The 18115-nt window shown below is 29.9% G+C and overlaps 2 protein-coding genes and 1 long non-coding RNA gene across 3 annotated transcripts; 1 reads left to right on the forward strand and 2 right to left on the reverse strand.

Moving 5' to 3' along the window:
- Positions 1-1033: 1033 nt before the first annotated feature.
- Positions 1034-5932, reverse strand: LOC109802491 (serine carboxypeptidase 1). Its single transcript, XM_020363884.3, has 14 exons — positions 5712-5932; positions 5288-5439; positions 4777-4853; positions 4213-4335; positions 3804-3906; positions 3503-3540; positions 2706-2807; positions 2473-2565; positions 2138-2380; positions 1977-2042; positions 1764-1885; positions 1573-1686; positions 1445-1490; positions 1034-1355 (listed from the first exon to the last, which is right to left on the reverse strand). The coding sequence occupies exons 1-14, from the start codon at positions 5846-5848 to the stop codon at positions 1272-1274; spliced, it is 1500 nt and encodes a 499-aa protein (XP_020219473.1). The 5' UTR covers positions 5849-5932; the 3' UTR covers positions 1034-1271.
- A 6228-nt stretch (positions 5933-12160) lies between these two features.
- On the reverse strand, positions 12161-13782 carry LOC145956955 (uncharacterized). The gene is made up of 2 exons (XR_014433379.1): positions 13552-13782; positions 12161-12461 (listed from the first exon to the last, which is right to left on the reverse strand). It is a non-coding gene; the product is annotated as an uncharacterized LOC145956955 (long non-coding RNA).
- Positions 13783-14005: 223 nt separating this feature from the next.
- LOC109801803 (transmembrane protein, putative (DUF2358)) lies at positions 14006-17821 on the forward strand. Its single transcript, XM_020362926.3, has 5 exons — positions 14006-14215; positions 15221-15453; positions 15948-16028; positions 16515-16865; positions 17558-17821. Exons 1-5 carry the CDS (start codon positions 14068-14070, stop codon positions 17657-17659), a joined length of 915 nt encoding a protein of 304 aa, XP_020218515.2. The 5' UTR covers positions 14006-14067; the 3' UTR covers positions 17660-17821.
- The last annotated feature ends 294 nt before the right edge of the window (positions 17822-18115 follow it).

Genomic DNA, 18115 nt, shown 5'->3' on the forward strand with positions numbered 1-18115 from the left:
TATTTATAGAAAAATAAAATAAAGAAAAAATGTTGTGAAAATGTTGAGAGGATCTGGATCACCCAATTTGTAGAGCACAGCCACAACTGCTATGTTGTTATTATCTTCGGTCAGGTGTACGAGATGGAGCTCGGCATCATGGCTGTATTAAAAATATTTGTAAAAATGATTTTTAGACACCCAAAATACTATATGACACTTAATGAGAAAGAGATAAAAGTAAAATATATGTAGATATGTTAGGTTACGTGACATGATAAGAAGAGAGATAATAAAAAATAAAAAATGAGTGTTATTTAGTATTTGAAAAAGTGAGTTTTTTTACACTAACAGTATAATTTTCATTTTGAAAATGTTGGTATCTTATTTCTGACACGAGTGGCATGTATATTTACTGACACATGTATATGGGCCATATATAATGTGGCAATCAATGGAGCGCGTACTAAATTTATAATTTTGTAAGATGAGGTTACTATGAATTTGGACTGAAAGACAGTTAGTAGTTACATTTATTGCGATACGAAAATTACAATGTTTTTTGAACAGATTATTGAAAATTACTTTTTTATTTTATTTTTATGTAGGAGTAATATTCTGCATTAAAAAAAAAGAAAGTTAACATGTGTGTGAAATGTGAATCGGGTGCACAACAGTTAGCCCATAATTTGTGGGTATCAATTAACAGATTAAAAGTAACCTTAGCCCATCAATCTAAACAAGCACACAAAATATTAACTTTTCTTTCTTTTTATTTCCCCTCCAATTTAAGATTTATTTATTTTATTTTACCTCTTATTTTCATTCTAAACCCAAATTCAATTTTAATAAGAAATATTAAATACTTTTAACTAATATCTTAATAACATCAGTTTGCTAAAGAAACCGTATTTCTATTGTTAGTTCACTAACGTGTTATTGATACGAGTAAAACTGAATTTAAATTAAAAAAAATCGTGAATTCAAATCTTATAAATTTAGTAGATACTTTGCATGAATTGTATAAGATAACAAAAACGGAAGAAGAAAAAAATGGAGAAGCAAATGAGTTTATAAATGATTGTAAGGTGGTGGTGGAGGGTCCTGACAGTTGCAAGTTGCAAGTTGCAAAAAGAAAGGGCTTATCAGATTACAATTGCTTTTCCTTCAGACATCCTCTCTTCGAAAGGATTCGTATATCAAACAACTACATATGATTTTCCTAATGGTAAAGGATAATTAACAACGTAAAGACACAAAAAAAACACTACAATTCATGTATGTTTCTTTACTTATATCGCCTTTCCTTCCAACCAACGACTGTAAAAATCCAACGCTTCACGCGGCTTATATTCCGGTACCGTGTGCCCAGCTCCCTGCATCATATCATTTCTCTTATTAATATTAATTTCTTTTATTACACAAAAGCAATTAAAAACAATTATGTTTACTAACTCTAACTCACCTTGATTGTGAGGAAGGTGAGGTTGTTCTGGTACGCTTGTAAGTACCTACACCAAATGAAATTTCAATTTAACATGATTAATTAACTTCATATAGTATTGGTTTGAGAGAGTTTTACTTAATGCATACCCTGCAACTTGATTATCTGAGTTCCATGGCCTCCATTCATCCACAATTTTATATCCTAGAGATCGTGTCCAAGCCTCACTTCCCGTAAATGGCACGCACATATCATGATCTCCACTGCCACAAATATAATTAATTAAGTTCCAATTAATATTATTGAAATTAATTCAAGATGCAGAGTTGCTAATTAATACCTGAAAATAAGTGCCTTATAGCCCAACAAGGTTAGCTTCTTGTGGTAAGGAATCATGCTTCCAGCATTGTGACGATACTCTATTCTACTAGTACATAATTCCCACGGACCCGCCACTTTTTCCTGTACCCATCAAAATTAAATTATATTTTTAACCTCAACTCTTAATAATTAATATTAATATTAATATTAATACAATATACAAATTACCTACCGACTCAGCATGGATAGCTTTCCTGACTTCAACATTGTTTAGCCATGCACTTGCTACTTCATCACTCTGCTCTTAGCCAAATCAAAACATGTTAACACACATTTAACATAATAAGTGCAAGAGTACTGATGATGATAATGTAGAAGCATTTGGTAACTTACGACACATGCGACATGTCTTGTTTCAGCCAATTGTGGCCATAATGTAACAGGGCCAGCTTTGACTGGTGCTCGAAAAGGCCAAGCTCTTCCAAACATTCTTGTCCTCACTGGAAGAGGCCTCTCAGTAGCCCCTAATTGCTGAAAACTATGTGGTAATGAGCTTCCATTTACTGTGGCAGTGGCAGCATCAGGGAAATGGTAACATGGCTCTAGTATGTTGTACACGTTAAGCCCATCAATGGCCTGCACCAACAAACACACACTATTGTTATTTCTTATCATTCATAATAATAATAATAAGCATGCATGCTTCTCTATGAATATGTCTCACTCACCCTATCAACTTTTTCCATGTTTTTAAAACACAAATCATTTTCGTCCATTGAGTAAGCATTGTAGTAGCTTCCTTTACAAGAAGCTTGTAAATCCTGCAAATTATATAGAGTTTAATTAATTCCATAATGTTCAGCAAAACATATATGTTTTTTGATTTTCAAATTAATTTCAGTGTGGTGTGAATAAAATTAGAATTAGAAGGAGAAATTAAAAGTTAATTATTAATAAACACCTCGTAGATACTGTCGGATATGAGACCCATCCCGTGCACAAATGGGATAAGAGCGTTGCCGTCAATTATTTCGTCCGTCACACCATTTCCAACCATGTAACCCTACACAACAAACAAAAGTCAAACCTACCTTTCTAACTTTGTTACCTTTTTAATGTCTTTTATCGTTAAGGAAATTTCATATAAATCTTGTTTAAAACTTTAATCCCATTCCTTCTTTTAGAAAAAGTCAATCCTGCCCCAACAGTCCACTAGGACCACAATTAATTCCATTCTTTTTATGACTAGGACTCGCGTCAAATTTTTACATAATACTCCCTCCGTTTTTTTTCATAGTCGTTTTGTCAGAGTTTGTTGTTTTTTTTTTCATTGTCATATTACTAAATTCAATGAGTTATTAATTTTTTTCTTCCATTTTTACCCTTGATAATTAATACATGTTTCCTGAAAAATGTGTGTATTTATTTTTAATATCTACCTAATTTTTCTCTAACTACTCATATAAAGTTAATGTGTATTCAACAAAATACTATAAAAAAACAAAAAAAAAAGGGACAACTATTTAATGAAGTAGTTCAATAGTCTAAAAAATGCAAAAAAAGAAGGGTAAAATAGGAAAGTAAGTAATAAATATTTTTGAAAACTAAAATATCAATGATTTCCTTAATTCACGTGCAAAACCTTAAACGACTATGAAAAAAAAAAAAAGTAGTATCCATTAACATGTTAAAAAAAAAAAAAAAAACTTGCTTTCACCAATCACTATCATAAAATATTATAGGTAAATGAAATTATACCTTAAAATTGATCACGGGCTTTGAACCACTCCGGATTCCTGGCCAGGTATACACAAATAAGTTATGCTCGTAAACCAGCGATCATATAAATATATAGCAAGTTGGAATTAAAAACTTTGGCATCATTGTAAGCATCACATATCCTTTCTGAGTACTTAACTTTCTTTATAGGTTCGTAACATTTACATGGGAATCACAGACGGCAGTTAGAATATTTATATTAAAGTTTACAAACTTACGACAAAATTTACAAATTCATGAAAGGTACATGGATGGCAAAATTGGATTCTAATATTGATACCTTTAACAACTTCCAAAGCTAGAGTGGGCACATAAACTCCGGCATAAGACTCCCCAGCAATATAAAATGGATTAGCCAGAAATTCCGGAAATTGCTCAAACCACTGCCAAGAAAAAAAAAATGTATATCATTTTTTTGTCTTTATTATTTGGACCATGCTTCGTGTATATCATTGTGACATGCAAATTAACAATTAAGGAAGATTGACGTATAAATATTTCAAATCAATAGAATCATATATTAACAAGTTGTCAATTCAAGTAGTACTATACTATATCTAGTTCTCTTAAATAAAATTTTAGATTTGAGTTTTGTATTTGAAAAAAATTTGATTGATAAAAGAGATCTCACTAGAAGTAATTAACCAAGTTCATTCTTCAGCTGAAATTATTCATCAGCTAAGAAGTACCTTTGAGAGGAAAAGATGGGTATCAGTCGCAGTTTGTAGATCCCCAGTTGCGTATTTGCTTGTGTTCTTGGAGTAAGAGAGTCCAACACCCGCTGGAGAATCCAAGTATATCATGTTGGAAACCTGAAATTAAGATATATAGTAAATATTTATAAACTAACCGATAAATAATGTACTTCAAACTAGAAATTCATTTTTTTTAAATGGGAATGCAATACGAAATAATCCTTGGTTGTGAATTTTGACATACTGCATGATCTGTTTACCATGTCTATAAACTTGGAAAAAAAAAAAAAAAACTTAAAATACATCCTCTTGTTCTTTTCTATTTGTGATATTGGGGTTGATGGGTAAGTTGAGAAAAATCTCATGCTCAAGCATATATAATTAATAATTTTTATAAACTAAACACAGACTTCATGCAGTCTAAACATAAGATCTTGCTAATTAATAAGTAAACATCAACAGAATCATTAATTATGTTATTAACTTATATATAAATGATAGTGAAAAATGTTGATATGATTTATATAATTAGATGCATCCGGGAGTGACGTTCCTAACCTTGGACCAGCTGTAAGGATTGATATGCAAAGTGGGTAGATTCCCCTTTGATTTCGCAGCCTCAAAGTTGAATGGTCCTGCATGCACTCACATTTCACAATCACACATAATGAAAACAAAAATAATAATAATAATAATAATAATAATTATATTTATTCAAGGTGAGGAAAGGACGTCCGAGAGAACAATTTTGTTCTTACATATGTCAGTAGTGGCTTTTGAAAAATTGATGTCGGAAATTAATACAAAGCCGCGGAATTTAAAATTGGTCCCCCATTTGATAGATATAGAGACGGCAACTTCTAACCAAAACAAATTAAAGTGACCAAAGTTTTCAAAATTCAAATGTGTTACCTTGTTCCTCGATGGAACAAGGCGAATGACTAGGTTAATCAGGGGCAATAATTAATTAACATAGACCCCTGCCCAAGCCGAAACAGTTGAAGATTGAATTTGATTAAGTACCACAATTATTGTGTTTCCAATAAAAAAGGGTACATAATTAACATACCATGTTCATAAACGAAGCCATCGAAGCTGGAGCAGCCAGGTCCACCATTCAGCCATAAAACAACTGGGTCCTTTTCTGGACTTCTTTCTGAACTAACGAAGTAGTAGAACAGGTTCTTCCCACTCTCACCATTTCCATCAATACTTATGTATCTGCACTCAATAATTAATCCCAACAAATCAAAATCTCTTACAGTTTTTACAGAAATAACACCGTTTTTCATTTGTAGTGTCCACGTCACACGAGCTTATTCATCAAAATATTTATATGTAAAAGTGCTTGCACCATCAATTGAAATTGGCTTCCAGCTTACAGGAAATTCATCATTGTAAACATAAATTTATAACACACAAGATCTGTTTCTTCATCAGTTAGAGATTCCATGATGAAACAACATCTATAAGTGAGAAATGGAAAATGATACCCAGAGTAGTGTTTGGATGGAAAAGTGGAGGAAAAGCCAGGGAGTTGTGTGACGAGGGATTGTGCAGGGGCAGCTTGAACAGAGATCCAATGACTCAACAAAAGCATGCAATAAAGTAGCAAACGGTGATTTTCCATGACCACTCTCTTTTTCCTCACACAGTGACCCCTCCAAGACTTGATGACATGAAGTAAGGAGCAAGTGATGACTATATATAAATAAATATGAGGGGTGTGTCATGTGTGTGTGAATGATATATATTCAAATACAAAAGAAAAAAAAAATCATTAATTAAGCTGTATTAAGCTAGGCCAAGCATTATTAATTCGATTTAAATTAATTTATAGGATAAAGGTGACTTTGGAATTTATGCCACAAGCCATTAGAAGAAAATCCGCAGCATGGGCAAGTCCATCACTACATGCAACTTGCATTTCTTAGGGGAAACCACGTGTGATTAATTTTTAACTAATTTTTTCTGACTAATTCCAAGAATGATATTCATGTGTTAATAATTAATGATGCACTTCTTTTACGTTTCTCGTACCGTAATTCTTATCTTGTCATCATAATTGCCTTCATCTATCATTCTACTTTGCTTCATAAATTTTTTCTAAAAGCATAAAATTGTAAATATTAATAGATCTAATTAGAAGTAGCAAGTACGTCTGAGCAAAGAAATCACGGAGGAAAAAGCGGGGAGCTGAGAGAGAGACAGAGTGATGCTTCTGAGGAGACAAACAAAATATACAGCTATGCAATACAGCAAAGTAAAAGCTTTACCAATGCCTTAAAGTTAAAGTAGAAATACTTTATTGTATCCACATAAACAAATAATAATAATAATAATAAATAAAAAAACATTGAATGAAGAAGATCTATATTTTGTGGTTACTATTCGTGTCAATGGAGGATTGGAAAAATCGCGCCAATCAATGTATTATGTATAAGATTTTTTTAGTTGGCGATCGATAAGATTTAAACATTAAGGGCCCTTAGGTGGCCAAATATGTTAGAACATATGGCTGTTGATTTTTGAAAAATCCAACCCAACCAATTCATTTAATAAAATTTAATTAATTAATTAATTCATTTTTTATAAGGTAAATTAGTTCATTTTTTTAAAAAATATTAATTAAATTTTTTAAAATTGAATTAATTTGATGCAAAATATATATATATATATATATATATCCATTTTATATCTATATATGAATCTTACTTTAAAAAAATCAAATCAAAATTGAATTGATCAACTTTGTATAAATAGGTTAAACAACGAAATTAATTTTACAAAATAGACCGTTCATTTTTTTTTCTCAAAATAAATTGAATTTTTTTTAATATGATTGGATTAGTTCAGTTTTTTTTTTCACACTCCCATTAGAATAAGATATTCTGTACTTATATAATAGTTGTTTGGTACACTATCATTATATGATTTTCTTATTTAATGTCTAGTTTATTTTATTTGTACAATAAAATTTTATTTTGAGTAAGAAATTGAGTTATAAAACATAATATGATAGTTCCTTTCTCTCCTCTCCCACAATTATCTTGTCATTATTATTTTTACCACAATCACTTCTTGCAATTGTTACTTGCTGATGCCATTATTATCATTACTAGAGTTGAATATATAAACTACGTTTAAGCCCATAATTTAAATTAATGAACCATATTTTATAAGTTATATTTTTTAGATTCATGTTCACATCACATAGCCTTGGGGCTAATAGGTGTGTTAATTGTGGTATACAAGACCAAAAAGAAAAAAAGAAAAAAATTGTTGTCAATAGTTTAAATTTATGTTTTTGGTAGAACAATTTAGATCCATTTGTAATGAAATAATTAAATTGTGAAATAGTAACATTACTCCACTAATATTAATTGTTTCTAAATCATCACTCATACTTAGTCAAATCCTCTCAATGTCATCACCAAGACAATGTAATAACGTTATCACACACATACATAAATTAACATACAATACACTTAATTTTATTGTCACACATGTTGACATAAATAATTACAAAAATATTAATTTTCACTTAGTTAAGTTCTTTTTCTTTCAAAATATTTTATGTATGGTCCAAAAAGCTTGTAAGTAGGCGCATGTACTTGTTTAAAATTGTTTAAGCTATAAGCTAAATAGTTTGGTTGAAAACTTCAACCTAAATAGATTAGCATTCTTAATTAAGACCATATCTAGTACTAACTATAAATAAATTGGGTGGTTTGGGAATCTCAATCCATATATCTAATTTTAATCATTATCATTATTATCATCACCATATCAATTCACGTAACTATTGAAAGCAATAGTAATAACAGTAACAACTATGTCAATTTAGGAATATCAAAAACAATAATAGTAGTTATGATAATAATGGTGAAAGTGATAATCAATGGATTATATTTTTATAATTTTTAATATTTTGTAAAAAAAATAAATTAAAATTTATTTTTTAAAATATATATATAATTTTTTTTAATCGATACACACTAAACATCAAATAAAAAAAAAATAAAACTAAAATTTAGCTTACTCTTATTTAATGTTTCTCATCATACTCTATATTATGTCGTATTCTAACAATCAAACGGTCCTATGGAGTGAGATATTTATTTGTTAGAGGACAAAAATATTTTGATTGTCTTTAGCAATATATTGATTGGTTGAATGAAATTCCGGGAAGCTCTGAATCTAACATGGCTTTGTCTCGTCACTGTTCACCACTCCACCCATGTCATTGTCAGCATTGAACAAAGTAAGAACCCGTGAGATAATTAAGAGTGCAAACCAAAACAAAATTTGGGTCAAAAAGATAAAGCCATAGTTGGAAGATTTATCACGAAGACTAAGCCCAAGTTAACCAAGGACAAAGAATTTGGGTGGTCATATATATATATATATATATATAAATATATATCTTTGATTGATTATATGAATCATGGGGCATGAGACACGCTTGTGTGATTATACACTCAGCACCGGGACCAGACCAGAAGAATACATATACGTTGTTGTTTCCTCTCTGGAATAATGGAATAGAATTTTATCTGACACAACCTCTTTATAGTTTATATCAATCAATTATGCTGTTCAGGGTCTCAATCTTCGAGAGATACCCAAAAAAAGTTCCTACTTTTCTCTTTATGTTAGACTCACTTATCTTAACTTAATCTATATTAACAAAAATAAGATAGTTAATTTAATTGATGATTGTAAATTTATTTTATTTATGTAACATGTTTTGCAATTTTGTCTTCATTCTTGTTGAGCTTCCATCTTCAAAACAATGTGCTTGTTGCTTAAAGTTGCTATGCCCAAGACTTGTGAAACCAAAGAGCACTAATACAATGACTACAAAAATAGTGGCATGCACATAGGACGCAAATGCAGTTAGTGGGAGGAGATTAATAATGGCGTTGATTTCAACGACTTGTTGTATTTGTGCGTTGGTGGCCCCTCTATTTTCCATTAATTCTAAAAAAGACAAACGTGGGTTTCGTTTTCTCAATTATCTTTTTCCATGGGAGAGGATCGGTTGGGGTGGTTGATTTATAGTTGGTACTTGCTTATGGAAGTGCTCAACATGATGTGTGCCAAAATGCTTCACAGATAATTTTATCATTTTAAAATATATGTTCACATATGAAATTTTTTACCTTTTTCTTTTGAGAAATCCTGTTTTTTAAACCATTCATATTAATCTCTAACTTCACTCTAATTCACCCTTTAATATGTTGATAATAATTTTATTTTTGATTTTATATATAAAAATATTTATTGAAAGAATTCAAATGGTTAATTTTTAACTTTTAGCTAGAGAATACTCTAACTTAAAAAAAAAATTAAAAAAATTAAAAAAAAATCCTACACCACTCCACTTCTTGTACCACTTGTCCTTCAATATTTGTACCCACACCGCTAGTTGCTTGGTGTTTCACTATCACAAAACCTTGTCCACACATTACCATTTGTAACCAATTAGTTACAAATTTCATTTATGGGTTATGATTAGGGGTGTTCATGAATCGGTTTTTTCAAAAAACCGATCCAAACCGAACCGAACCGTTTTATAAAAGTGGATCGGTTAACCGATCCATTTTTTATAAAGTGGACCGGTTTAGTTTTCTTAAAATATAGATCGGTTTTTTTGAAATTGGATCAGTTCGGTGCGGTGCAGTTATCCACTTTTTTACTCATATATGGATTGGTTTTTTTAGAAAATCAAACTGAACCGAACCGATCCACTTTGTAAAAATGGATCGGATAACTGGACCGGTTTATAAAGTGGTTCGGTTCAGATTTTTTTTCAAAATGGATCGGATTTTTTAATATGGATCGGATCGGTTATGGATCGGTTCGGATCAATTTAGATTTTTTGCACACTGATTATGATTTTTAATTTTGTCTTCGGGTGTAAGATTAATGGACATTGGGTGTTCATGAAACGTTACTCATTGGAGTGTACCTAGTATGTTTGGAAAGTGTTACAAAAATAAGAAATTAGATTGGAAAATTTATATCCAAAATGTGAAACCTTTTATTATTAACTCTTTCCCCTTTTGGTATAAAACATAAGAAAAATTCGAAGCCTCCTCAGTGGCAGAAACTAAAGAAGTTAGGGAGGAACCTACTTTTCTAGAAGCATGGAAGGCAAAGATAAAGAGTAAGTTGGTTTCGTTGTGCTTTAATTTTGGGTCATCATTGACTGAATGGGAACTTTATTTGTGTTGAAATACACTTTATATGAGCAATTTAGATATAATTGAATTTTGAAGGGAAGATATGACGATAGACCAATAACGACTTACTGCCGAGTGGCCATGACCATTTTCCAACCCAATAAAATGTTTGATATTTTATGGTCATCATCAATGTATTCAAATCTGCACAATAAACAACTCTGATTAAGATATTGGATATTGCGTCATTACATCACTGATTCAATCAAATAAATTAATAAATAATTAAGTACACAATAAAATTATTTAAATTAATTGTATACTAGTAAAGAACGTTAACTTAATAGTTAATATTAGAATTTTGACGCACATACTAATTTTTTTAAGTAATAAAGTAAATAAACGTTTAAGTATTGGATTCACATGTATTTGTGTTATAATTAATTAATCAAATTTAATTCTAATTAAGAAATTTGTGAATTTTTTTAAATGCATAAAATAAAATAAAAAAACATATTTTTAATGTTTATAATATGACATTGAATTAAAATTACTTTTTGTAAATTTATAGTAAAAGATGTTAATAATTAATTTTATTGAACTTCATCATGATTCTCAATTATTCAATTTAAGTTAAGGTTACGAAAGTATTTTAATCATAATTTTTTATGTGAAAAATTTTAAGTTTTTTAATTAAGGTCTTAATTTTTTGATAAAACTAATTAAGCAACACACATTAAAATTAAAAATTTAAAGTGTTAACTAATAATTCTTACTCTATTCTTAACGATAAATGTTACTATTATTCATTGGATCGTAGTTTTAAAAGAATAATTAATTTTATGAAATTATGCAATATTTTAAAATTCGAATCAATGATTGACTCTGTAACATGGATGAATTAACAAGTTAGATGTTGAACTAGTAGATATTGTAAATATGCATTTGTGTGTATAAATTTCCTAAATAGTAGTTATAACCGCATAAATTGATATAAATAAAATATACTTTAATACAAGTAAGTATTTGTGTGTAATATTCTAAATATTTATTTTATATAATTAAAATTTATAATAAATTATATGTACAAATAAATATTTAAATATAAATTATATTTATAACTTGTATAAATAGACATTTTTAAATATATAAAATATATAAATTATATTTTAGATTTAAGATAAATAATTTATAGTGATATTTTAATATTCTTAATTATTGATAATTTATTTTAAAAATATTAAAATTTAATTAATAAAAAAATATGATAAATTAACAATTAAATTAAATTAAAAATTAAAAAAAAAAAATCTTTAAAACTCATTCGTCCAAGAATAACCTTGAAAAACACGCTTTGACACAAACATAGTGATTATATTTGTTGGATATATTATCGAAATCTCATGTGCCATAGTGGTTCAGTGAGTCTTATGAAAATGCTTGTTTCGTTGCTCGGTCATTTGAAAATACAATTTTATTATATTTTTGCAAGAGCCTACCAAATCAGCATCATGTGAAGAACGATGTAATGCATTTGTGAACAGACTTTAGAGTATGAGACAGCATGCATTGCAGAGTTGGAAACATGTACAAAAATTGAAGATGGACAAACCATCTATGGATTGAGCTAAAAAAATTGCATGAATTGGTAACTTGCTTAATTCCCAATAATATTTTTACCTATTGCTCCTTATGTTCTTAAACTTTGGTTCCTTTAACATTTTTTTTTTCAAAACTTTTAAAATTTCAAGATGTAATAATAATCATGATAAAGCTAGCATTAATCATCAAATATTTTCCATCATTATTCATCTTGATCTTCTTCTCTCCTGATCAAGATAAAATTTTGACTAAAGTTCCAGGCCCGGGAGGATAAAATTTTGGGTTCTTCTTCTCTCCTGATCTTCAAATGGATCCTATGCCAAAGGCCCAAAATGCTTTGAAGCCACTTTAATCTTTATGCCCTTGATCAAGTCATGACTCGTGAGGATATGCTGTCAGAGTAAGCCCATCCTCAAAGGTAAACTTGACAGATGGAAAAATCCCTTATCAACACTGCAAAATTACAATAGTCAACATGTTAAGAGCTCATCATATACATGAAAATAAAAGTGAACTCGTTGCCTTCTTGAACTGATGAAACTTAATTCACTTTGAGAATATATTTTATGTATCATAATATCATTTGAACAATTTGTTCCAGTCATTATATGCCTCCAGCTCTACTTTTGGATACTTCATATTCTTCTTATTGATCCTCCTCTATGATAGTAACGAGTTGTTTCAACAAAAATCAGATATTGTGTTAAACCAACCATGAAAATACATCATATAGGGTTCAAATATATTGAACCTAAAATGATTTTTATGACTAAATACATTAGATAGGATTCAAATAATTTAGAAGTCCATGTCTTTTGATTAACCTTATGATAAATAAATAAATAAATTTTTACATAATAAATTAAAGTTTTACCAAATACCAGTAATTAGGTCCTCTATCTTGATTTCATTCTTTGCCTACTTTTACATAATTGATTACGTCAATTTTACATAAAAAAAAATAAAAATAAAAGTAGTATCCCAATTAGAAGCATATCATTGCATTTCCAATCCAAGTTCCTTTAAATTAAAGGATAGTCTTAACACAAAAATATGGATGATTATCTACTTGCTAGTGTTAAAAGAAATGCTTATATCAATTTTATTAGTGTCATTAATATAACAGGCCATGGATCAGTTGAAATGTTTGAATTTTAAAAAGAATCTCACATTTATATATATTTATATATATATATATATATATATATATATATATATATATATATATATATATCATCATCATAAAAAGGCATGGTGTAAAGCACATTATACAAGAAAACATTACAAGATTCCTTTTACTACCACTCCCAGATGGAGAACAGAGAAATGGAGAAAAGTGAAAAACTCTGCTACAAGATTCCAGTTACAATTTTATTAACAGAAACTATATACAAAATCTTAATGTTGAGACTTGTTAAATAGTTAATCTAATCCTGATCTCATCAACTACAAGAGCCAAGAATTTATACGTCTATATCTAGGATTATAATATGATAGACTAAAAAATTTAACAAATAGATGAGAGGGGTGAAGAAGTACTTACCACTTCGAGTTCCAGGCTAATGAGAGTTTCTTAGTGTTCTTGTAGCAGAGAGAACAACTTCAGTGACTCTACTGCCTACTGACACAAAATGTAGTTTACCAAAACTATATTACTAATACATGTTAATTTGGTATGTAAAGCTAATACTAATTTCATTTATTTAAAAAAAAAATCCTACAAAAATTACTTTTATACTATAATATAATTTTAGTTTTAGAAGATTAGGAATCCAACATGGGATTTACGATTTATATCATGTATCAGTAGGTGGTAGTAGATCCAATCGAAAAAAATTTATTAAATTTCTAATGAATCAATTTATGAAATTGGACATTCTTGTTAATCAAATAGACATAAAAGCAGGAACTGCTATTGCATTGCATTTGATAAGGAAAGGGCCCACCTTATCCAGAAGTTAAGTTTGAGTGGGAAGAAAAATAGGAGATAATGAAAAGGAAGAGGCTCTTATTCTTTGTAATCTCAAACAACACACCTTCAGCCACGGAATGGGGAGACATGACTTTGACTGCAGCTCTTTCATGTTCTCTCGCCGCTGCTTCTCTTTCTTCCGCCGCCGGATTCCGCCCCAACAAATGCATCCCCTCCAAGATTTTCCATTCATTTTCCTTCCATCATCACCACTACCACTCTTTCTTATTGCGAGGTTCACTACTTCTCTTCACACTCCTATACACAAAATAGACATAAGGCTTTTACTTTTTCTTTTGTATTGGAACATATGATTTTATGTTGAATGTCCAAACATTCACTTAGTCACATGCATGCCAAGCCATGTTTTTCCTTCTAACTTGGGATGTGAAAGAAATTAAGCTTAAGTTGATCCTATTAAAAGAGTTTTGTTGATGATATTTTTTAGGTTATTAGAACATGTGTATAGTGAGAATTGCTGATACGAGAGTGAATAAAACTTAAATGTACTTCTATTTGTAATTTTCTTCATAATTAGAATTAGAGTTTTATCTCAAGGAACTTGTACTTTAAAACAGATTTCTATCACATGAATTATGTGGCTGAACTTCTAATTTTGATTAGATAACAATTTCAAAAGTGTTGTCATTTGTCAATGAAATAACATCTAAGTTTTGACTATCAAAGGTACATGGACAACAAATATTTGTTTCATTCAATTTTAACATTGACTATTCATACATAATTTTCTAATAAATGTTATTTGTTATTCCCCTGTTAATCCAATTTTATTTGAGAACATCCTCAAGAAACACCAATGAAATAACATCTAGATTTTGCCCCATAAGAATGGTTCTTATTTATTGATTATTCATGCATGATTCTATGATATATGTTATTTGATGTTCCCCTAGTAAGTGCATGAGAATATAGAATTAAGTTATGATGTTTATAACGTTTCTTTGGGCAAACTTTTCCATTAACACTTATAAGTTAATAAATAAGAAGAAAAATGAATAGATTTTTCTAAAAGTTAAAACTAATTTGTAAACATTATCTTCTATCAGTTCCTCCAAAAATATGTTTTTAAACATATGTATAAGCTAATTTTAATTAATGGAGAAACTAATATCATTTTTCCTTCTCTTTGAAATGTTTATGAAAAAAATTATCTAAACATAATCATATACAACTACTAGGCTCTAGTGCAATATGCTGATATGTATCAAGTGTTCTGCAGTTTCCAATGACGCTGATAGGAATGAAGTGTCATCTGATATCGCAACAAAGACACCATATTCAGAAGCTGATAAGATGGTTGATGGTATGGACTTTGGTGAGCTCTGCAATGAGTTTGAGTGCATCAGCAGTCCCTTGGTAGAATCCACTGCAAGACAACTTGCGCGCGATATACTTGAGCTAAGGGAGGGAAATCGAGCACTTGGAGTCTTTTCTGTTTCCGTCACATACAAGGTCTTGCCTTAATTCTCCATAAAACTACATGTTTTATGATCTGTTCGTGAAGAAAACAGCATGATTTTTTAATTATTTTTCTTATAACAGTGGTTTATCACCTTTATAATAGACCAATTAATATATAGCAGTTTGATTTTCTTCGAAAGGGGTAGCCGAAAGGTTTTGAAAACTGTGGTAATTAAAATGATGATAATGTTAACTAGTACTTTAGGCTCAGTAATTTTGCATAAATTTGTAACATTTAAATATATCAACATAAGAGTCTTTGGATAGAAACTTGGAAGAGTTTTTGAAAATTTTTCTATTGAGAATACAAAGTTTTTTTCGATAGAAATTCTAAAAAATTCTTTTAAGTTTGTACTCAGATTTCAGACAGAATCATAATATTATTATGAATTTTGATAATTTAATTATTAGTTTTTAATCAATACTCTTAGGACACTTCCTAGCAGGATTTTGTGTCATGTCTATGATTCTGTTATTGCGTTCAGGATCCTATCAGGAGTTTTACTGGTCGTGAGAAGTATAAAAGAAGACTATGGGCAACTGGTGCACTAGAGAACCCATCTGTGGTGAGTTCAATTTCTAGGATTATTCTTCTCCTAATGCAGCAATTACTCCATGAAAGGATATTCTGTTGTTCATTCTCATCTTATAGCTTCTATATTGTTACTAGTGTTACTTTAGAAAGTATAAATGCTTTCTTTTTAAGTTGGTAGGCTGAAAATACATAAGCTACATGTTACTAGTATTACTAGTGACTATCTTTTGCTGCTTCTCAATTTAAGAATTAGCTTGAATAGCTTTAGAAAGAAAATAACTATATTGGATTGAATTCTTTTGGGTTTAGTTTTCATTGTTCTTTTTAAGATAGACTCTTTTAAAGTGACAAAATGTGTAGAAGTAAGAGTTACATTCTCATGAAATTAGTTATTACTCTAATAGTCTTTTCTTTCATTTATTAGTACTAATGTTGTATTGATATAAGGAAATGAAATAAAATAGTTTTCATAATCTACAAATACAAGTGAGACTATGTAAAATCTATGTTGTGACAGACTGTGCAAGAAATGGTGATGCTGTCAACCAGTGTTTTAAGTATTAAGTGGACAGTGAGAGGGAGGCCAAAATCTGTTGTTGGTGGGGTAGGAGGAGAACTGATACTTAGAGTTACTTCCAAATTTACTCTTAACCAAATTAGTGGTCAAGTCATTGAGCATGAAGAGTTTTGGGACCTATCAGCTTCATCTGCAAGTGCTCAGGCATTTTTCTGGACATCACGGGCTTTGTTTGCTACTATTGAATCTGTCAAAGACTTGACTGACAGTGCTAAAAATTTTAGTGGTAAAATTTCAAACAAAAAAGAGAACTTGGAGATGTATCCAGATCCTTCAGGTGATCCAACCAAGGTGAGTTCTTTTGCTTTTTTCTTTTAAAGTAAATTACAATTACATCTCCTAAAATTTTGTGAAATTGCACACACGGATCCTATTTTTTCTATCCCTACTCTAGTTTTCCTAATTATTTGAAAAACATTACATTAACACCCTTTAAATATGACACTAACTCTTGGAAAATATTACACTATGTTCCCTTACATTGGAAAGTTATAGTAAATATTAAAAAAGCATGTGAGTTGTGTGTAATCTCATAAAACCTCAATAGTATCGGTGTAATTTACTTTTTTTTTTTTTTTCTTTAGATGAATCCTAAATGCCTTATGTGATAAGCACTTAAGTGAATATAAGTATTTTGATTTTATTTTAAAACTTGTTAATGAATAAGAGTTTGATTTTGATACCCCATTGGTGTAAAGATTTTTAAATTACTACAAATCAACAACTTTCAATTATTTAACAACGTGACTTTATGAAAAGCATTTTACATTGACAGTGTACTTTCATTAAATTATTAACCAAACACACCTTCATAATGAATCAATCAAGGTATTCAAACTTTTCAGTTTATTCCATTGCATTCCTAATCACAAGAACATGATGGTGTGAATACCTTGCAAGAAAGACTGCCATACACATGAAAATTAGTACATAGGTCATTTTCTTTCATTTGTTGTTGATCGTTTGTTTGTGCTTTTACTCAGTTCTTTCAAAGGGACGATGGTTTTCAACAGGATGCATACCAGATTGCATTACTCCTGGCAGTTCTCTATTTAGTGGTACAGTTTCTAAGGACAACTTTGTAAAGCTAGCCTACCTTGTTATGAACTGAACTTGTACCTTTGTTCTCCAAAATTTATCATTATAAAGTGTAATTACCAGCTTATAAGCATGATATTGTTTTGTCAAAGTTATAAGCAAATATTCTCACTGTGTGAGTGTGACTATAAACTCAGGTTTTTCCTTGAGATTTTTGGCAGGCCACAACCACAAAGGACCATTTGATTATTGTGCTATAAAACAAGCAAACAAATATTCAAGATGTGTGTGATATTTTGTTTAATAAAGATAAGTTTTGACATACAACTTCGGCTTTACAACAATATTTTTTGTCCAAGAAACGGCCCAAATCCAGATTAAACAACTGGTTCGCTTTGACTAAAGTTACAAGCCCAGGAGGATAAAATGTTGGGCTCTTCTTCTCTCCTGATCTTGAAATGGATCCTATGCCAAAGGCCCAAAATGCTTTGAGGCTACCCTAT

This window comes from Cajanus cajan, chromosome 4, assembly GCF_000230855.2.
Source record: "Cajanus cajan strain Asha chromosome 4, NIPB_CcT2T_4, whole genome shotgun sequence".
Classification (NCBI taxonomy): Eukaryota; Viridiplantae; Streptophyta; class Magnoliopsida; order Fabales; family Fabaceae; genus Cajanus; species Cajanus cajan.